Raw genomic sequence first — 21,086 nt, forward strand, 5'->3', positions numbered from 1 at the left:
TGCCTGCCTCTCAAGTGCAAGATCCCAAGTTGGATCCCTGGTACCAAAAACAAAAAAGAAAAGAAAAAGAAAGAGAAAAGAAAATGGTTTAAAGCTATTTAACCTGCTTCAAGTCTGTGCCTGCTCTCTAACACTTAGGAAGCCTCAAAGTGTTACTTTGTATATATTTGTTTGTGAAAATAATATGCAGAAACTGTTACTAAATTGAGTTCCCTAAAGGTCCAATAAATTGTTTTTGTTACTTGTTAATATTTTGAGTGAAGAATTTTAATTAAATTAGGGTACTTTTCAGACAAAACAGCCACAAGTAGCAAGCATAGAGAAAATAGGAGTAGATGAAGTTTGAAAGAATAGCAGCATTTGTGGGAGCATCGTGATGTGTAGATCATATGATATGTATTTTGGACCCACCTTTTATAGAAAAGGTGACACTTGATAAATTAAATCAAGCTGGGAGTGGTGATTCACACCTGTAATCCCAGCACTGGGGAGGCTGAGGCAAGACAATCACTGAGAGTTCAAGGCCAGCCTGGGGTACATGGTGAGACACTGTCTCAAAAGACCAAAAATAAATAGATAAATTTAATCAATACATGCGAATGGAGACCACAACATTTTGTGTAAATATCCAGAGTACATAGTGTTTGTGTTTTGTTTTGTTTTGTTTTGGTACCAGGGATCGAACTCAGGACCTTGCCCTTGCGCTTGCGAGGCAGGCCCCAGAACCACTGAGCTAAATCCCCGCCCCAGAGTATTTAGTTTTTGGTGGTTTTTTTTTTTTTTTTTTTTGGTACTGGGGATCGAACTCAGGTCCTTGCGATTACGACGCAGGCCGCAAAACCACTGAGCTAAATCAAAACCACTGAGCTAAATCCCCGGCCCCAGAGTACATTGTGTTTGGGTTATATCTCCGGGGCAAAAAATTATGTAAACAAGGTAATAAGTATCTGAGGTGAATTTAAATGTTCAGAATATTATCAGGAAAGAGGGAAGAAATTTGAAGATCCTAGCCTGTAGGGGACAGGGGAAGGGGACGTTACCAGAACCTCTGCAGTGAGTCCTGGTCTCCTGCGAGCCACGGCAGCACACGGCGAATTACAGGAAGGGTAGAAAAATGAGACTGAGAAGAGGCTGAGCTTTGGGTCTGATCAGTGCTGCTCTGGGCAGCAAAGACAAAGCCCCCAGTTTACCACACCTTTTATTCAGTACATCGGGAGAAACAAATGTAACAAATGACTTACAGAGAGTTCAATAGTTCACATTGGGATAAACAAGATGTAACGGAAGGCTTGCAGAGAGTTCAGTACATCTCCGGCAAACAAGATGTTGATCAGTCCAAGAACAATGAGGAACTGAGCAGATGTTTGTTCTCCCAGGATGTTTCTTGTCCTGGAGAATCACAGCATCACTGGATCACTGAAGTCTCAGTCGTGACCGGAGGCCAAACTGGAGTTATTCTGTAGCTGGGCTGTGTAGGCAAGAGAACTAGGCTAACCAAATGATTTATCCCTAGAATTATGTAGCATTGCTCCCAACACTAGCCAGGCATGGTGGTGCGCACCTTTATGTAATCCCAGCACCCTCGGGGTCTGAAGCAGGAGAATGGCAAGTTTGAGCCCAGCCTGGGCAATTTAGCAACTTAGTGAGACCCTGTCTCAAAATATAAAATAAAGGGCTAGAGATGTAGCTCAGTGTGAAGGCCCTGGGTTCAATCCCCAATATGACAAAAACCAAAACAAAAAGCCCTGAATTATTCCATGTCTGTGGAAACATTGATTTTTCATAACAAGATTTAATAACTCACTACTTTGTTAGTAAATGAGAGTTGTAGAGAGTTGTAGAATGTTTTTACCCAAATTTCCTTGAATGACCTTGAAGTATTTAACCCTGCCAGAGGACCTAATTAGCTTTATTTTATATGCTATAATTGGACAACACTTCATTCTTGAAAATAGAGTGTTCTGATGAGCTGAGCAAAAGAGTATTGTTTTGTTGTGGTGGTGGTGGTGGTGGTGGTTTTTGAGACAGGGTCTCACTCTGTAATCCAGGCTGGCCTAGAACTCCTATGAAGCCCAGGCTAGCCCTGAACTCATGGCGGCCCGCCTACTACTGCCTCCCAAGTGCTGGGATTACAGGCATGCACCACTATGCCCAGCTGGGAGAGTGGTTTTATAGACTTAAAAGGACTGAAGGGAGGGCTGGGGATTTAGCTCAGCGGTTCTGCTTCCTGCCTCGAAAGTGCAAGGTCACTTGTGGTGCACACCTGTGCTCCCAGCTACTTGGGAGGCTGAGGAAAGAGGATTGCTGTGAGTTTGAGACCAGCCTGGGCTATGCAGTGAGAAGGCCTGGAAAAGAACATCACCACATGTCCTTGGTATTAAATATAGTAGATAATAAAACTTTTAAGTAGATAAGTTATATTTAAAGCTGAAAGTTTCAAAATCAGGTAAAATGTGCTCATCTATTTTTCAGGTTTTTAAATATAGCTCTCTGTGTGGAATTTTGGAATTTATTGTCCTCAAGAGAGAGTACCATAATACTTTCTCCATGGTATCTTTAGTTACAGGAAGTTTTTTCTGCCCCACTTCCACATGACTGTTGAACAGCTAGTAGGTAGATGCTTTGATGTATTATTAGTCTCTTTTTACTGAATTATAGATCACGCTTTTTTTCTGTTACAGATTCCTATAGGCAATGGAAACTGATCTCAATTCCCAGGACAGAAAGGACCTGGACAAGTTCATTAAATTTTTTGCCCTCAAGGTAATACGTCTGTTCTGGGCCGAGAATGGTTCGAGGTAACTCCTGTGCTCCTCCTGGAAAAGGAATATAACAGATTGCAGCTTGCCTGTTTTAAGGGCCACTTCTGTTTGTTGTAAACCAGACTGTGAATGATGAGGATGTGACTACAAAGTAGCTTCCAGTTTTCCACAGCTACTTGTGCACAGTTTTTTGTGGAAGGCCGTTTGTAGAAATGCCAAACTCTCCTGCCAGGTTGTTGGCACAATGTGTTCCCTCAGGGTGGGAACAAAGACAGGGACCAAAATGGCAGCCCTCACGGCCTCTTTCCCTAGGCTTCAGCTGACACTGCAGTGTCTGCCTTTTGCTTATTGCTCCCTTCTTGTTCAGTGGAGGACTAAAGCTGGATTTTAGATGATTATTTTGTCTCTTCCTGTTAAAAATTTTACCCTTTCTTGAGTTAAAGTTATGATTAATTGACATCATTTTAATCCTAGAGTGGTAGGTTTTTAACCTTTGTAAGGAACCTCATCTTTTGGGGGAGCTGCTAGGCCTTAAATGCAGGACTTCACACCCAAGGCAAGCGCTCTACCACTCCGCTACATTCCCTGGACCCTTTTCATTGTTTTCGTTTTGGTGGTTGTTTTTCAGACTGTCCAAGTGATTGTCCAGGCTCGACTTGGTGAAAAGATTTCAACTCGTTCATCTTCATCCCCAACGGGTTCAGACTGGGTAAAATTCCTACTCTTTGCTAACTGAGGGGTATATATACTATGGTGTTTGTTATAAAAAATAATGTCACGTTCTCAAGTTCAGTAACTAAGTACACGATTTATAGTAGTACTAAGTTGTGATGTGACAATATCTAACTGATCTATTCACTTAGTTTATTTCTTACTGAGATTAGTTTTGAATATATCTGGGTCTTGACTTTCTGCTGAAACAGATGGAAAGCTTTGTCCTTAGAAGACAAACACCATGCCTTGTTAGCTGGTTGTTGAGCCCTTATCCCTGCCAGCTTGAGATCTGGGGTCTTGGTGCCAGCCCAAGCAGTACATGCCTTGCCCAACAGACTCCTTTATGGTCCCCTGACGTTCCTTAACGGGGTCTCATGCCAGGCTCCCTTTTGTTTTCTAGTTTAACTTAGCGATCAAAGATATCCCCGAGGTCACCCATGAAGCAAAGAAGGCACTGGCAGGGCAGCTGCCTGCCATTGGGCGGTCCATGTGTGTGGAAATCTCGCTCAAGACCTCAGAGGTAAGGGGCCAGCCAGGCGGAGCCTCTCGCAGCCTCTGGATGTGCCACCACACTCAGCTGTACTGTAATTTTTAAAAAATATATTTGTTCTCCCTGATGCACATTGAGCCAAGTTCCATCCTTGTTAATCTGTCTCCTCTAATACATTGTGAGGCTGTGTAGCATAATTAAGAGACACGCTGCTTCTGTATTTTCCCCTACTGAAGCAGCTAAAGAGTAGGACTGCTTGAAAACAAGGGTTCAAGACCAGCTTGGACAATGTATTGAGACCCTGTCTCAAAATAAAAAGAAGGTCTGGAGGTGTAGCTCAGTGGCAGAACACTTGCCTTGCATATGTGAGGCCCTGGTTTTAATCCCCACCACAAAAAAATATGACTAGAGTGATAAGGGTCTGTATTAAGGTAGATAGATAAATTTGATCCACTACAGTAAAAGTCAGCTCTCAATTTCATAGATTAACCTCCCTTACCTAAGAGAATGGTGCTCTTCGAATTAATAAAAAGGTCCCTTGTGTCCAAAGGTGTGGGACTATCTTTCTCTTAAGTCACACAGGAATGTTACAAGGTTGAAGAATTCTGGCTTTTGTCTTTTTCTTTCCTACCTATGAGGAGACGTCTATTGAGAGTCATACATAGAGAGAGGGAACAGTGGTTAGAGATATAAGACAGCTAAGAAATACTTAAGAAAGGATCTTATTAAGGTAGCAAGCTTTTCTAAACTATGGATGTCACCTAAAAATATTCCCTATAGAATTGGAAGGGGAAAAAAATGCTGTAAAAGTGTGTGATGTATGTGTGGGTGTGAGGGGAGGAACTGGGAATTGAACCCACGGGCACTGTACCAGGAGCTATATCCCCAGAACTTATTTTTTTAAATCTTGACATAAAGTCTTGTTACCAGGGCTGGCCTTGAACTTATGATTCTCCTGCCTTGGCCTCCCCAGTGGGTGAGGTTACAGGTGTGGGCCACCGTGCCTGTCTTGGGATGTGTGTGTGTGCGTGTGCGTGTGTGTGTGTTCATTGGGTATGAACCCTGGACCTTTGCACTGAGATATTTCCCCGGGCCCTTTTTTATATTTTTATTTTGAGAAACAAATCTTGCTAACTCACCATATTGCCGAGGCTGGGCTCAAACTTGTGATCCTTTTCCTCAGCTTCCCAGAGTGCTGGGATTACAGGTGTGCACCACCAGACTTGGCTGAACTTTTATTTTAATTGAAGGGACACTCTATGATATATTTATTTATTTTCTATGGTGTTTTTATCAAGAAGAAAGAAGTGGTAAAAATGGTATATACAGTGAGAGCCAACCTTTTAAAAAGCTGGTTAAATACATTGATATTTGTTCTTATTTTCTTTTTACTTATGTATGCCTTCCAATATTTGTATAGTGACTGTGTAGTGCTTTACAATAAAAAGAGAGGATAATTTTGAAAAACTGAAATGTTTTTCAATTGTCACATCTACAGGGAGATTCCATGGAGCTGGAGATTTGGTGTCTTGAAATGAATGAAAAGTAAGTGCTTCTGTCTTGAGCTCTGGGTGGTGGCAGCTAAGGACGCAGCGGGTGCCATCCTGTGAGTGCAGGACTTTGTTTCCCAGGCAGGGAGGCTATTCTGGCTTCTCTGAAGAACGAGGGGTCTTTGCCTCACTGCGCTGCCCCTGGCTTCCAGCCTGGGCATGGCGATGACCTCCAGGGAGAGGTCAGTCCCCAGGGGCCCGCACACCCCCGAGAGCAGCCAGGAGAGCTGACAAGCAGTCGTTGTTTGTCCAGAGCTCAGCTCTTCTCGGACTCAGTGCCTTGTGTTCTGGGTAACATGACCGCGTGTTTTGTCTGTGTTCTGCGTGGCAATCATCCAGTATGGTTTCCCTGTGTCATCTCCCTGCCCCACTTTCCTCTAAGCCAGTTCAGCTTACCCCCTGCCCAAAGCTTCAGTTTTCAAGTAGAATACATAGAAGATTGAGGAAAATAGCAGTTCCGCAAAGCAAACCGCTAGTAGGAATAAGTATGTGTGGTGTGAGCACTATTTTTTTTTGTTAGAGAGCAATTGCCTGGTTATGGTAGAGAATTTTAGTGCCAAACAGACTTTTCTCCAGATTTCCTCTAGAGAGTTAGACAGCTCATATGATTGCACGTTGAAATCATGACTACACCTTTAATATAAATAATTGCAATGTGTATTTATTGGTTTTAAGTTTTATTGCTTAGAATGGTAACCACTTCCAAAGTACATCAAAACATTGGGTGGATTTTCCTGCTCATCTGCTCTGTCTGGGGCATAAAAAAGTAAAACTATAGCTTCCTTCAACAATCTGTGGACAACTCCAGTTGTTCCTTTAGTTCAGAACATTTTAAAATCATAAACACGCACAGTTGCAGTAATTCATAAGAGATGCTAAGAGGGTCTATGTGCCCCTCAGGTGTGATAAAGAAATCAAAGTTTCCTACACCGTGTACAACAGACTGTCCCTGCTGCTCAAGTCCCTTCTTGCTATCACGAGGGTGACACCAGCCTACAGGCTCTCCAGAAAGCAGGGGCATGAATATGTCATACTGTACAGGTAAGCATTGTGGATGTTCATCCCTTTGCACACTGCTGCGTGGCCTTCAGGTGCTCTGTGAGGAGGCAGCCTGGGAGCCAGACTGAGGCAGAGACCTGCAGCTGGAAGGGAGGGAGGGAGGGAGAGAGGCAGGAAGGAGAATCTTGCTTTATAGTTCAGGCTGTCCTTGAACTCAAGGCAGTCTTCCTGCCTCAGCCTCTTGAGAGTTAGGATTACAGGTGTGCACTATGACACCTGACTCAAGATTTTCTGCTTTCTTAACACACTTACTTGGGAATGGCTTCTTACAAGAAGGCAGAGCTCCTCGTAACTGAAGACCACTTACCACAATTCATACCTTCCAGTAGTAGTTACAGGTCTATTTGTCAAATGTATTTACATATTTTTATTTTCTGATATGTATACTTTTATATCACATCATAGGAACAGGTAACATTTCTTTTTCTTCCTTCCCTACAGGATATACTTTGGGGAAGTTCAGCTGAATGGCTTGGGAGAAGGTATGGGTTGGATCGAGGTGGGAAAACATTGTAATGTTAAGAGCATTGCTACCAGGCCAGGGATTTAGCTCAGTGGTTCTGCTGGCTGCCTCGCAAGCACAAGGACCCAAGTTCGATCCCCGGTACCAAAAAAAAAAAGAGCATTGCTACCTTCAGAGAGGGGCTTCTGTGCCCTGTAGTAATCTGTGGTTGCAGTCTCAGTGTGTGTAGGATAAGTAAGGAAAATACAGGATAACATGTAAGTGGGCCAAGGAGATTTTGCCAGAAGTTCCATGGTCTTTTTTTTATCCCTTTGAACATAGTTTTACCTAGAAATGAGTGCTGTTTCTTCTGCTCATATTGGGTCAGTATTGAATAAATTGAAAAGGGAAGAACACGTGTGCATGTACACTCACATACACATGCATACACACACAGTTGAGGCTGCTGCCCCATGGTGCTGAGTGAATAAATAATGCCAGAGAGTGTGCAGCAGGCTGAATGATTCAGGACAGGGACAGTGTCAGCATTCTCTGGGTAAAAAGCTAATAATGTCTCTCTCCTAGGCTTTCAGACAGTTCGAGTTGGGACAGTGGGCACCCCTGTGGGCACCATCACTCTTTCTTGTGCTTACAGAATCAACTTGGCATTCATGTCCACCAGGTGAGAAGAAGCCTTAGAATCCAAGATGACTCTCCCAAGGGTTCCAAAGCTTTAAAGCATCTGCAGCACAGCTTTGCCAGTGCTGAAAGCAGCCCCTTCAGAGGAATTAACTCAAGAGAGAGGGTCGGGGATTTAGCTCAGTGGTTTCACTGCCTGCTGCGCAAGTGCAAGGACCCGAGTTCAATCCCTGGTACCAAAAAACAAAAAGAGAGGCCATTGTTTCGAGATTGGAGAATTTGAGAGTCCCAGAGTCAGCATGTCTGGAATGTAGAGTTGGTGGCTTACACTGAGAGATTGCAATAATTAAGACCAATAGATGTAAAGTGAGATTGATTCCTGGTACCCACCCCCCCAAAAAAATACACGCACACGTAAAGTGAGGGGCTCCCAAGGTCTTCAAGGAGGGCTGGGAAGTGGCCCCACCCCTGTGGCATTGCTGGTGGGTGTAGCCCTCATGGCCTCTCTCTTGGGCTGCTTTGTTCATTCCCTGTGCCTTTCCTCAGATGTTCCACATTCCTGGCTTCTCCAGCTTTTTAGGGGGGGCTCCACTGTACTTTTAGCTTCATTCTCACAACTTCACACACTTCCTGTTCATGGGCACACTGTCTGGGCTACTAAGCCTTCTTCTGAAATTGGGTGGAAGCTTTCATGAGCCCACCCACAATTCTTGCATACTGCATGCCTGTAAAACCATCATTAAGTGGATGATGCCAAGGTCTGCTGTCAGCCCGAGCAGTAGCCAGGCCATCTTGGCTCATGGCTCCAGAGGCCTCTTGAGTGCCTGAATGGCTGAGCACTGGGAGCCAAATCTGTACTTTTTTTTCTTTTTTTGTTACCTGGGATCCAATTCAGGACCTTGTGCTTGCGAGGCAGGCTCAGTGCCACTGAGCTAAATCCCTGGCCCCAAATCTATACTTTTTGAACTCAGTGCCCTGAGGCTCTCTTCTGAAAGCAGTCTTTCACTTTTGTAATTTTGACCCTACAAAGGGTGGGGCCTTGCTAATTCCTGACATGCCTTTAAGCCATTTTTCCTATTGTCCTGATGTAAATTACTTGACTTTTTGTTTTTGTTTTTTTAAGACAGAGTCTCACTTTGTAGCTCAGGCTGGCCTCAAACTCATGGCCATCCTCCTACCTCAGCCTCCCACGTGCTGGGATTGCAGGTGTCTGCCATCCTTCCCACCCACTTGACTTCTTCTTAAACTGCATTTTGCTTGTTGTCTAGGCAATTTGAGAGGACCCCTCCTATCATGGGTATCATTATCGATCACTTTGTGGACCGCCCCTACCCCAGCTCTTCTCCCAGACACCCCTGCATCTACAGGTGAGGAGTGAATGGCGCCTCCCAATCCAAGTGGAGCCAGAGTGGCCATTTTCCCCCTGGACAGAAGTAGAGGGGCTGCTTCCCCTTCTCTCTGCTTCCAGTTAGGTACACTACAGCCTGAGTTGTACAGAATGTCTCAGAAAACACTGGGCATTTGCATCTTGATGGTAATGGTGTTCTGTATAACAAGTTACTGGAGACTACAAGAGTGCCAGTAATCTGTGGACTATCTTGGGTAAATTATTAAGTGACTTGTGGGTCACCATCTGGCTTTATAAACTCATCCTGGAACAGTTCCTGACACAACCCCCACCCTTCCCCAACTTCCGTTGTGTATTTTGTGAACGGACTGCCACCCCCAGAAAGCTCCCCGTTTCTGTTGCCCTCCTTTAGGATCGCTGGTGAGGATGCTGGCGGAGTGTACCCGTCGGTGGAAGACTCTCAGGAAGTGTGCACCACTTCATTTTCCACCTCCCCGCCATCGCAGGTAGGGAGGTGTGTTCTGGGCTGGTGATGGTTACTACGGGCGCATGCACACGTGAAATGGGGCCCACGTTCAGCTACACTTCAATCCCTTTGGTTGTGGTGAGGATTTGTTTCAGGGGCTGCTGTGATTAATGACAGAGAAGTGTAAGGCAGCACATAATACTGCAGTGATTCTAGTTCGTAACCATTCTTAACCCAGCGAATTATATTTAGCCTTTACCTTCCTGCTGATGCCCCCTGACTCCCTTGAAAATCAGTCACAGAATTTCAAATGCATTGAGACACCAGGGAGATTCTGTAATCCACACCTGCTAATTCAGTAGGCTTCTCTTTGTAAGTGGCAAATTTGGTTCTAATCAGGGAAGGAGCCCCAAAATAGCCAGTACTTATTTAGTTAAAAATGCCAGTAAGAATCCGGGCAAGGTGGCACATGCCTGTAATCCTGGCACTCTGGGAAGCTGAAGCAGGAGGATCACAAGTTCCTACCCTGTTTGAGCAACATAGCAACTTGTCACAACCCTGTCTTAAAATGAAAAAGACAAGGCTGAAGATTTAGGCCTGGGTTTGATCCCCAATGCCCAAAAAAAAGCCAGTGAGAAACCAATATATAGTTTTTGTAATGACACAGGCATTTGCCTGTCCATATTCTCTGTCCAGTCGCCTTTCTATCCTGACGTCCTAACCAGTAGCCTTGCCATTAATCAGTCCCTGGTGGCAAATCCAGTTTCAATGAGACATGGGCCTGAAGTGGGGCCAACTTCCCCACAAGAAGCCTCTCATGGTCCTGTGTCATGGCCAGGCCGCCTCCACCAGACAGCCCTTTCTTCCTGCTGACTGAATTTCAGGGCGCCAGGCTGCTCCCACCCCTTGCCTCCAGCCCCCTCTGCACCCTGCCCAGCACCACCATTAGCGTCCTCCGCAGCTTTAACTGGAGATCTGGTGATTTCTTCTAACCCTGCCCCAGTTCTGCTTCGTAAACCATCCTTTGTGCTTTCCTTCCGCCTTCTTAGTGGGTGTGACTAACTAATTTGCTCTCTGTCATTTAGTTGTAAGTTTTAATTTTTTAATTTATTTTTTTGGTAATTTTTTTTCAACTTTTATTTATTTATGGGGGGGTTGGGGTCCAAGGATCGAACTCAGGTCCTTGCGCTTGCGAGGCAGGCGGCAGAACCACTGAGCTAAATCCCCGGCCCTTTATTGGTAATTTTTAATTGTAGAAATTTATAAACTTGCCCTGCCTTGCAAGTGCAAAGTCCTGAGTTCAAGCCCCTGTCCTGCAAAAAAAAAAATTATAAACTTTTCCGTCCTGGGCTATTTTGGAGGTATCAGATTGAAATCATGGTTCTACACTGTTTCAAAAGCAATAGTTGGTACACACTTCTCACTCCACCTGCCTGGAAGACTGAGGCAAGAGGATTGCAAGTTTGAGGCGAGCCTGGTCTCTTAGCAAGACCCTAAAAAACGTACTGACAGCCAGGTGTGGTGGCACACACCTGTTAATCCTAGCACTGGGGAGGTTCAGGCAGAAGGATCACCTCTAGTTTGAGAACAGTCTGAGCTACGTTAAGAGACTCTGTCTCAAAAAAAATGAAACAAAATAAAACCGAAAACAAACAGAAACTAGATCATGCTAAGATTTTACCTACAGCAGCCACTTCTAATTTTTTTCCTTTTATTGGTACATTTTAGGTATACAATACAGTTACATTCCTCATTGAGATCTTGTCCCTTTACATGTACTTGGTTCTTATTTTTTCCCCATCTCCCTGCCCTCCCTTCACCCCCTCCACCCTTCCCTATTTACAAAGACTTTGTTTCCATGTTTTTCCTTTTCTCATATTTTTTTCTTTTCCCTTCTTTCCCCTTCCCCTCCCACTTCCCCTACTCCTTTAAACATTTTCTTCCTATTTCACAATATCAATTATACATTTTGTTTCTTACTTACACTCAGTTCTCACACTAGAGAAACTATTCGGTATTTACACACGTGTGTCCTATTTATTTCACTTAAGAGTATCACCTCAATATGCATCCATTTAGCTATAAATGTCTCTAGTTTCCCATTCTTTATGGCTGAGTAGTACTCCATTTTATTAAAAAACCCACATCTTCTTTATCCGGTCTCCATTTGATGGGTAATTGAGCTGTTTCCAAGTTTCAGCTACTGAAGTTTTTTTTTTTTTGTTCCGGGGATTGAACTGGGGACCTTGCACTTGCCAGGCTGGCGGTGGAACCACTGAGCTATATCCCGGCCCTGATGTGCTAAATTTAAAGAGTTAAAGATGGAACAGCAGGACCCCAAGTAATCCTCTTTCCCATAAGTAGCTTTGAAATCATAAGGTTTTTGATCTGGCCGTGATGATGCACACCTATAATCCCAGTACTTGAGAGGCTGAGGCAGGAGGATTGTGAGTCTGAGACCAGCCTGGGCTACCTAATGAAATGCTGTCTCAAAAAGACAAAAACAGAGTTTCGAAAGGGCCCCGGCTTTTCCTCTGTTCCATTGTCCCACACCATTGAGGACTATTAACAACATACGCATGCCCCTGCACACCCGCTCACCTTCACCTTCCCTGGAACAGCGCAGGCCTCGAGAAGCTGTGTGCTGTGTGAGTCCGTCCATGTGGATCACGGGCCCCAGCCCAGCACCCCTCCTTGCCTGTCCCAGCCACCCTCCCACTGCTTCCGCACAAGGCTTGATCCGGCTCCATTGCTTCTCGAAGTTGAACCTGCTTGCTCACCCAGCTGCTCCTAGGGAGACGGGTGTGCGGGGCGCTCCCTGGGGTGCATGTCACTTCTGGGACCCTCCACGCTGTCCCTTGGGAAGCATAGTCCCACTGTCCCGCCAGCCTCACTGCTGCCCCTGGAGGTTATTTCATGTCTTTCTCAAGGCCCTTTTCTCTCTCTTCTCTTCTCTTGTTTTCCGTGTGTGTGTCTGTGCACAGTGTGTGTTTACTGTCGCAAAGGCACATTTTCAGACCCCTCCTCCTGTGGTGCCGGACATTCTGAGGGTCCCCATGGCAGGACTGGCCTTTTCCCATCAAGTGAGTTCATCATGGGCCGAAGGGGATTTGATGAGACAGCTTCTTTCTGTTTCACCTGTGAGAATGGAGTCCAGGGTATCGTTAAACAGCCCCAAGTGTTCTGCAGAATCATTCCAGGGTTTCCTGATTTTAACAGGACACAGCCACGGCCCAGCAGCCCAGAATAGGGATTTGCATTTGCTCCTGCTTCTGTTACTGAAAAATACATGAAGTTATTTATATCGAATTTCCAAACAAACAATTTAAGACTGGCCTTTCTCTTTTCAGTATAAATAGGAGCCCACCCCTACCCAGGGGTGAGGGAGGGTGCGATTAGTAAGGACAACCTTCTGTTCCAAAGGGACCTCAAGGACAGAAGAAAATAGAATGGCTTTGGAAAAACTGACTACTCTGGCTCCAAGTTCTGCCCGGGGTTGTGGCCTGCAGGTCTGCTGGGCTCAGAATGGAAGCATTAGCTGCACCCCCCGGGAAGGGGCAGCCAGCAGTTCATTTGAGGCCTCCAGAGGCTCAGAGCCAGGGCTCCTACGCCTGCTGCAAACAGTCTGCGTGTTTCCATCTGCAAGGGGGTCCAGAGGCCTGGCCCCACCTCATCCCATGGTCCCTCACTGTGGGCCGGGCCGGATCCCTTCCTTCCCTCTCCTGAGATACTGTCCCCCTCTCAGAGGCCCTGTGTTTTTCCTGCCTCTCCTCTGCCCCTCTTGTTTTTCTCTCACCCAGCTCTCCAGCTCTCGCCTTTCCTATCTGCCTGCTGTCCTGGGCCTTGGATCAGCTGACCTGGCTTACCCAGTAGTGTTCCCTGCTGGTCTAAATGCTCCACACCCTCACCAGGTATCTCCGGCCGCCTCCCCCACCCTCTTAGGACCCAGATGGAAGTGTGAGTGTCCGGACTAAGAGGAAGGAAAGATGACTCCCAGGGTTTCTCTCCCTCCCTGTCCCCATCCCTCTGTAGTTGTCACAGTGCGTGTCTGCCAGCACCCAGGTCCCAGAGAGGATAAGGATGTGGGGATACCTGCCCATCTGGTGGTGGCATTGGTCATGGGAAGGCCGGAAGCAGGCATCACCAAGCCAGGCCCCTTAGGGTCCCCTGCCGCCTGGCACTGCAGTGGCTCACGTATCCTTCCATTTACCCCACAGCTGATGGTTCCTGGGAAGGAGGGGGGAGTGCCCGTCACTCCCAGCCAGCCAACCCATGGTGCCCAGGCTGACCAGGAGAGATTGGCGACCCACACCCTTTCGGATGGGCCCCACTGCCCCGCCACACCTTCCAGCAGGTGAGTCCCTGTGTGGCCCCAGCCAAGGCCAGCCGGCCTCAGCCAGGCGTCTGTGTCCCAGATGGGAACTCCCGAGAAGCCTCAGGGTCTCAGGGTCTCAGGGCAGAGGGTGTGTGATGAAGCTCAGGCCGAGAGGAAACAGCAGGGCTTGCTTCCTGCCATCTTACCCGGTGAGGATTATTGTCAGGTGTTTTTCTTAGCACAGCCGTCCATTGCCTGAGGACCAAAACAGGTGTTTACCACACCCTGAAGCCTGGGGCCAAGGTGCACCTGGGTGTGATTCTGTTTTTCTGCTGAGTTAGAGCCTCTGAAACATTCTTTGGGAATGCCCATTTTTTTTCTTATTTAAAAAAGAACATAGGGCCTGGGATTTAGCTCAGTGGTGTTCCTGCCTGCCTCACAAGAGGAAGGCCCTGAGTTTGATCCCCAGTACCAAAAAACAAAAACCAAAAAGAAGGAAAGAAAGAAAAATTCAGACATAGTGGCAAAGTGATACATTCTATGAAATGACACAGAGTTCCTAAGTAGGAAGTAACAGTTCTCACATTTCTACCTTGCAGAAGTCACCACTGTCACCTCTTCTTTAAAGATGACAGGGCCAAATTGAACTCAGTAGTCCACAGGCCTTGTATGTATCTGGCCCTGTTCACCACAAAGCAATTCAGGGAGCCATTGGCCTGAGGGTACCTGGTTTGGCACACAGCTGCGACTCAGCTGCACTCAACTCCAGAGCACCTGCTCCTTCCGCCAGAGCTCTCCCTGCCCTGGCCTCCACTCCCTGCGTTCAGATGACCCTGGAGATAACGAGATTGCCTGGTCTGCCTGGCAGTGATGGCGAACCTTTCAGATCCTTCAGTGATTATAGCCACGGGTGGCACTTGTACCATGGGTCTGCCACTGCTGGACAAAGGGTCTCGTCCTAGGCATCCTCATGTTTCCTTTTCAGTCCCACAGTGGAGAGTGGTGGGAGGGTCATTGTTCAGGAAGTTTTATTTGCCGTTCTTTAGGAAGTTCCTGGCTTATCAGACATCATCCTTTCTCCTTGGCCTCCAGGTTTGGATGATCAAAGGAAGACCTGTTGGCCATTGTACACTCATTTTCTGAGCCTGACCCCTGGGATATACCTAGGAGTAGAGTAGCTAATGACAGAAAACCCTGTGGGGTCAGATTAGGGTTAGATGCGGGTCCCAAGCACACTGAAGCCTTCCCCAGGGTCCTTCCCTACTGCTGGTAGAGTCACTTGCTCGATCCACCTGCCCACCTGAAGTCCCAGGGATTAATCTGACAACCTCACAGTTTTGTGCACCTCCTGGGCCGGCCGCCACTGTACAGCCCCAGGTCCTGCACCGGAGTCCCCAGGATCAGGACCCAGCGTGGCGGGGGTGGGGTGGGGGCGCAGCAAGGACATGGGCTGGAGCTCAGGGAAGCTGCCTTGGGGCTCCTGAGGAGTGCCACGAGCGCTGGCCAGACTGCCGGGCTCTGACTGAAGGGTGCCAGCGTCCCTTTAAAGGTCAGGCTTGAGTGTGACATTTCACTGCAAATGGGGAGGACTTCCAGTGTTCTTAGGTAATGAAGAAAGAAAGTTAAGACACGGGCTCTGGCCCACAATCGATGAACGCTGCAGTTGCGGTGGTTTCTGAGATGGCTCGTCCCTGTCTGTGGTGCTGCATGCATGATAATGGGTTTTTAGCACTGGCGTTCAGGTGAAATTTCACACCGGCTCTCACACAGCTCTAATATGAAGTCTCACTAGCGTGCGTGCTGTCCACTCATGAGGCAGGGACAGTGGCAGCAACCACGCCACATAGTCCTCTGCCCCACGTGGGTGGCTGGGGCCAGTTCCTGCACAGGCCACAGCCCCTCAGGAGGGTGGGCTCTGGAGCTAAGCTGTTCCGTGGTGTGAGACGGGAACCATCTTTACCTTTCTCCTTCAGTGAGGGCACCGAAACCGTCTCCAACAGCAGTGAGGGCCGGGCCTCCCCCCACGATGTCTTGGAGACCATCTTTGTCCGGAAAGTGGGGGCTTTTGTCAACAAGCCCATCAACCAGGTGACTCCTCTGTCCCCGAGAAGGCCCTGGGGCAGGTCCCGTGGCACTGCCAGCATTGTGTGTTGCATCTTGAGGCCGAGGCCCTGCCTGAAGCTGCCTGAAGTGCCTCGGTGGCCCAGGCCATGGTTCCTGAGCTGCTGCAGGAGATCTAGAGCCCCCTTCCCAGGCAGGGTCCTCAGGAGCCCAGCCCCATGCACACTGGGTGCTTGTGGTGGGGATGGGCATGGGGTCAGCGCAGTCAGCCTGGGAGTGTGTGGGCAGCACCACCTGGCAGCAACCCCTGGCAGCTGGGGGCTAGGGGAGGGGCAGGCACAAACGCTTCTCTCTCGGCTCTGTAGGTGACCCTGACGAGCTTGGACATACCCTTTGCCATGTTTGCTCCCAAAAACTTGGAGCTGGAGGATACTGACCCTATGGTGAGCACACTGGTGACTGACTGCCAGTTTCTCACAGATGGCACAGTTGGCATCCCCCCTCCTGGGCTACAGTCATTAAGGCCTCCCCAGACCAGAAGCCTTTGTGGCCAGCATCGGGCTTCTTCCAGAATCCTCACATATAAACAGGGACAGCCACCCAGGTCACGGCTTCCACCCTGACTCTGCCTCTTTTATTTATTTTATTTTTTTGTACCGGAAATCGAACTCAGGACCCTGCACTTGCCAGGCAGGTGCCGTACCCCTGAGCTACATCCCTAGCCCCTGTCTCTGCCTCTTGTGCACAGGTGAACCCCCCAGACTCCCCAGAAGCTGTGTCTCCTCTCCACGGCAGCCTGCACTCCGAGGGCTCCAGCGAGGGCAGCAGCGGCAACCCCCACGATGACTTTGTCATGGTCGACTTCGTAAGTTGGCTCCGCTGGCCTGGGGACAGCAAAGCTGGGGGCTTCTGCTGGGCTTGAGCAGTAGTGAGTTCCCTCTCAGGCTGGGCTGGGCTGGGCTGGGCTGGGCTGGGCTGTGCGACAGGAGGTATCTGCCTGGGAGACTTTGGGGCCTAGGGACAGTAACAGTTTTCATGCCATGTCTGGTTAAAATTCAGCTCTAAATGGAGGTTTTCCAGTGGTTTCCACTTGGGTCCTGTTCATGCCTAAATGGGTGGCCTTTTGCTTAGGAAAGCTGTTTTCATAAGGAGACAGAAAGCTCGGTGGGGAAGGGGTAGCATCCCCGGGCTTAGAGGTCAGCAGTCCAGAAGAGAAGGGGTAAAGATCCCTCCCCCTCAGACGAACCAAGAACCGTCTTCCCTCAGACAGCCCTTGGAAGAAAACAGACTTGTTTGCAGTTTTAGATTTCCCTTTGTGCTCTGAGGCAAGCTGAAGTGAATCTCTTGTTTTTGAAGAAACCAGCTTTTTCTAAAGACGACATCCTTCCGATGGACTTGGGGACCTTCTACCGTGAGTTTCAGAACCCCCCTCAGCTAAGCAGCCTCTCCATAGACATTGGAGCCCAGTCCATGGCAGAAGACTTGGTATGGAGACCCTTCCCCACCACAGCCCTTCTTCCCCCATCTTCCTGTCCCCATCTGATGGTCATTTCTGTCCCATGGGCCAGACATTTCCTATTGCTCCTGCCCACCCTTACACCTCCTAATGTCCCTGTCATGGGAAAGAGACATTTGAGGTATAGATCATTGTCTTTTGGTCACACTTGAGATTCCCACGGTGCTGCACAGTTGTTACCTTGAGATTGCTTATGCCCGGGTCCCTTTCTCTGCACATTCTCGGTACGACCTGCACACTCCTGTCTCGGCTGCTCCCATGGCTCTGGCACCCAGCTCTGTCACCTGCCAGGCAGATGGCCCGTGGTGCAGGGCAGAGGCACAGTCTGAGGGTCTTCGTGCCCTTCGCTCAGAGCTCCTTCTCTGGTGGCTGTCTTGCCTGGGAGACATCCTGCTGCCAGCCGTAACTGGCACATCTCTACTTGGGGCATTTCCTCTTTCGCCTGTGAAGGTCTGACAAGTGTCCTGCATAAGCACCAGGCATTTTTCCTTCCCTTTCTTCATTCATGCTGGGGATGGAACCCAAGGCCTGGTACCCGATAGGCTACCATGAGCCACACCTAGCATCTGCCAAGTGTTATTCTAAGTGCCTAACATGAACCCCCAATCATCATGAAAGGGGCCTTTTCTTACCCCACCTTACAGACCAGAAAGCCAATCTCTGCTGGAATAACTTGCCTATGGTCACACAGCCAGGGGAACCTGATCCCAGAGGGCGTGGCTCTGAGTTTCGCTCTCTGCCCTGACTGTCCTGCCTGTCATTTGACATGTGGTCAGGAGGAAATGGGTCCTGTGTGCTGAGTGTCCGAAGCCAGACCCAGCTGTGTCTGGGCCACTCTGGGATCCGAGGCTGGAGAGTCTCCATGGCACCGGCCTTGCAGGCGGGGTTACTGCTGTTCAGGGCCCAGCCTTGGTTTCTCTCTGGCAAGGGATGACAGCTCAGGTCTTCTGGTCCCCTGTCCCTCTGGGGCTCTCCCTCTGGGGCTCTCGTTTGCTGTCCCTCTCCGCCCAGGCTGGTGTGAAGAGGCAGGTGCCCAGGCCTCTGGGACCTGCTCGGGCAGTCTGTGGGTGGTGCCGTGGGGCTGTCCACTTCCTCTTCCAGGAAGGTGTTCCGGTGTCCGGAGAAGGCTGCCATGGAACTTCGCTTAATTCAGAGCTATAAACTTGCAGTTTTATCTAGGGTCTGATGTGTACCCCGGATATTTCATGTTCAATTTCTGTGCTAAGCCCTTCTTGGCATGGTCTGTCTTCCGTGACGCTGAGTGTGTGACCCACGTGGATTCCCCAGGCTGTGTGCAAGCCAGATGGACATGTCCCTCCCTGTCCCAATGCCCATGCAGCTGGCCTGCCTCCTCAGTGCCTGCCTCTCCTTGGGAGTCCAGTTGGTGGTCCAAATAAGAAGTTCTCCTCTCCTCTCCTCTCCTCCCTGACAGGACTCCCTACCCGAAAAGCTGGCTGTGCACGAAAAGAACGTTCGAGAATTCGATGCCTTTGTCGAAACCCTGCAGTAAAAGTAGCCTCCAGTACCAGCAGCACCCCTTTCTGTGGTCCCGGGGGCTGGAGCTGCTCCCATCCCTCTCACCGCTTCTAGCCAGGTGGACGGCAGGATGATTCTCTGGGGTGACCCAGAAGCCCCTCCCTTCCACCTCGTGCAGACCCCGTGACTATGGCTGGGAGGACCCCCGCTGGCCTTGGAGAAGGAAGACCCTTTGTAACAAGGGCCTCCGCAGGGCCATCTGTGCATCCCACCCGTCACTGACTGCGTTACAAAGGGTTATTGACCACTTCTGCCTCCTGCCTGCCTGTCCTGGCCATCGACCACTTGACATTCCCGCTGGTGGCTGAGGTGGTGCAGGCAGAAAGAGGAACCAGGCAGTGCCGGGAGGAAGAGGGGTCCTGAGGCTGTGTCTCCCCAGCTCCCAGGCCTGGCTTCCTCTTGCTGTCTGCCCCATGCCTGTGTTTTTGGCAATATGATGGGGCTGCCTGCCTATAGTGACAACTCCAGTGCCAGTTGTCCCCCAGGACAGTTGTGCCAGGCCTTCCTTGGGGTCTGTGCAGCCCTGGTGGCTGCCTGTGCCTAGCTCCTCAGCTCTGAATCCCATGTCCCCAGGATTCTGTCATCCAGAGTCCTGGTGAAGGTTCTTCCTTCCCCTCCCTCCCCTTTGCTGCTCCTTGGTTATAGGAATGGTAAATATTTATTAGTTTCAGAGAAATCAGATATTTTATAGAGAAAACCCACTGGAGGTAGCTGTTTCCTTGGGGCGGAGGCCTGCTGCTCAGGAAGGTCCCCAGAACCCTGGCTGCTGCTCTGAGAGTCTCCCTGCCCCTGTGCATGGGGCAGGAGCCAAGAATGGGCCAGCCGAGAGCAGAGCCCCAGCTCAGGACCACCCCATCTGGGATCGGCTTTCCTGGCGGGCACTCAGTCTCTCAGCTCCTGTGTAACTGTGTCAGTTCCGGAAGCCCAGGAAGTCTTGGGTGCTAATGTGAGGACCCAGAGTGGTGCCACCCGCAGTGCCTAAAGGGCATTGCGTGTGGCTGGGGCGCCTTCTGATCCTCCTGCTGCTTGGGTGTGACACTGCCCTGGGCTGGTCCCCTGTGGAGAAACCAAAGCTGGGCCAGCACCTGACTGCACCCTTCAGGTGCTCACCTGAGTTGATCAGGTGCCCACCTGCTCGCCCAGCCTCCTGCCCGGGTACTCCCTGGCACCAGCTGTTCTTCAGTGAGGCAGGCAGCCCTCGATTACTTGTCAGTGAATTGCATGTGACACCGTTCCCACCCACAAGGCTGGCTCTGAGGAGAGACCTGCCTGTGCCTGCTTCTGCTGCCACAGGAAAGTCCCATTGGTGGTGGCCAGCTGGCCCTCCTGCCTCAGCCAGGGTGCATCCATGGCAGCTGCGGAACCAGTCAGATGCCCCAGCTCCAGCCTGGGCCGGGGAGCCTAGCCAGCTGCCACCCTGTGCCCGAGGCTTGCATGAAAAGGCTGGTCCCCACTGTCCTCTGCTGCCCTGATTATGCCCTCTATGGGCCCCAGCCTTTCTCCAGGATCCCATCCATGAAGAGGCCGGGGAAGTTGAGCCCTGACCTCGAGCTGGGCCGGGAGGAGCAAAGCGACGTCAAGGCTGGTCCCAACCCTCAGCCCCATGTGACAGAGCCCTAGACCAACTCCCAAAAGGCCCACCCGGGCCAGGACCTGTCTGTCTCTAGTTGGCACAGTTCCTCCTCCTCCAGCCTCCTTGGGAAGTAACTGAGCTGTACTTCAAAATGTATTCAGAGATTTCCAATAAAGGTTTTTCTGTACTTAAGGTTTCTGGTCCTGCAAGTTGTCCAGACACCTAGCCCAAGCCTGGGTCATCAGCAGGCCCCATGGAAAGGGGTAGGCTGGGGCTGGGAAGGACAGGGCTTTGGAGTCAAGCAGTGTGGTTGGTCAGAAAGCCTCCTGGAGCCTTGTTTTCCTTGGTGTTCCCATCACAGGGTTGTGTATTTGAGTTTAGTGAGGCAATATATGAAGTATACTCATAGTAAATTTTTCTTTTTTTTGTACTAGGGATTGAACCCAGGGCCTTTACACTGAACTACCTCCCTGGTGCATTTTGGTTTTTGGTGGTGGTGGTGGTGTTCCTTTGCTTTGAGGTAGGCTATCACCAACTTGCTAGGTATCCCAGGCTGGGCTCCAACTTGGGTTCTTCCTGACTCAGCCTCCCAGAGTGCTGGGACTGCAGGTGCAC

The 21,086-nt window shown here is 49.4% G+C and overlaps 1 protein-coding gene across 11 annotated transcripts in view; it reads left to right on the plus strand.

Annotated features, from left to right (window-relative positions):
- The window catches only part of Atg13 (autophagy related 13), a 28,718-nt gene extending 8,055 nt beyond the window's left edge, over positions 1 to 20,663 (plus strand). For 3 of the 11 annotated variants that reach the window (XM_013074908.3, XM_013074907.3, XM_021264221.2), the window contains 17 exons: positions 2,682 to 2,763; positions 3,391 to 3,471; positions 3,877 to 3,996; positions 5,465 to 5,511; positions 6,417 to 6,557; positions 7,017 to 7,057; positions 7,603 to 7,699; positions 8,925 to 9,023; positions 9,417 to 9,510; positions 12,455 to 12,553; positions 13,271 to 13,381; positions 13,688 to 13,824; positions 15,759 to 15,873; positions 16,212 to 16,289; positions 16,595 to 16,711; positions 17,203 to 17,331; positions 18,795 to 20,663. In XM_013074908.3, coding sequence (XP_012930362.1) covers positions 2,695 to 2,763; positions 3,391 to 3,471; positions 3,877 to 3,996; positions 5,465 to 5,511; positions 6,417 to 6,557; positions 7,017 to 7,057; positions 7,603 to 7,699; positions 8,925 to 9,023; positions 9,417 to 9,510; positions 12,455 to 12,553; positions 13,271 to 13,381; positions 13,688 to 13,824; positions 15,759 to 15,873; positions 16,212 to 16,289; positions 16,595 to 16,711; positions 17,203 to 17,331; positions 18,795 to 18,872 — 1,653 coding nt within the window. In that variant the 5' untranslated portion in view covers positions 2,682 to 2,694 and the 3' untranslated portion in view covers positions 18,873 to 20,663. The remainder of the gene's footprint in view (positions 1 to 2,681; positions 2,764 to 3,390; positions 3,472 to 3,876; positions 3,997 to 5,464; positions 5,512 to 6,416; positions 6,558 to 7,016; positions 7,058 to 7,602; positions 7,700 to 8,924; positions 9,024 to 9,416; positions 9,511 to 12,454; positions 12,554 to 13,270; positions 13,382 to 13,687; positions 13,825 to 15,758; positions 15,874 to 16,211; positions 16,290 to 16,594; positions 16,712 to 17,202; positions 17,332 to 18,794) is intronic. The other 8 variants (XM_087205063.1, XM_013074910.3, XM_087205065.1 and 5 more) reach the window with 5 other exon arrangements.
- The last annotated feature ends 423 nt before the right edge of the window (positions 20,664 to 21,086 follow it).

Source organism: Heterocephalus glaber, unplaced genomic scaffold (assembly GCF_053883595.1).
Source record: "Heterocephalus glaber isolate CG9 unplaced genomic scaffold, H.glaber_assembly_v1.0 deba00000594, whole genome shotgun sequence".
Taxonomy (NCBI): Eukaryota; Metazoa; Chordata; class Mammalia; order Rodentia; family Bathyergidae; genus Heterocephalus; species Heterocephalus glaber.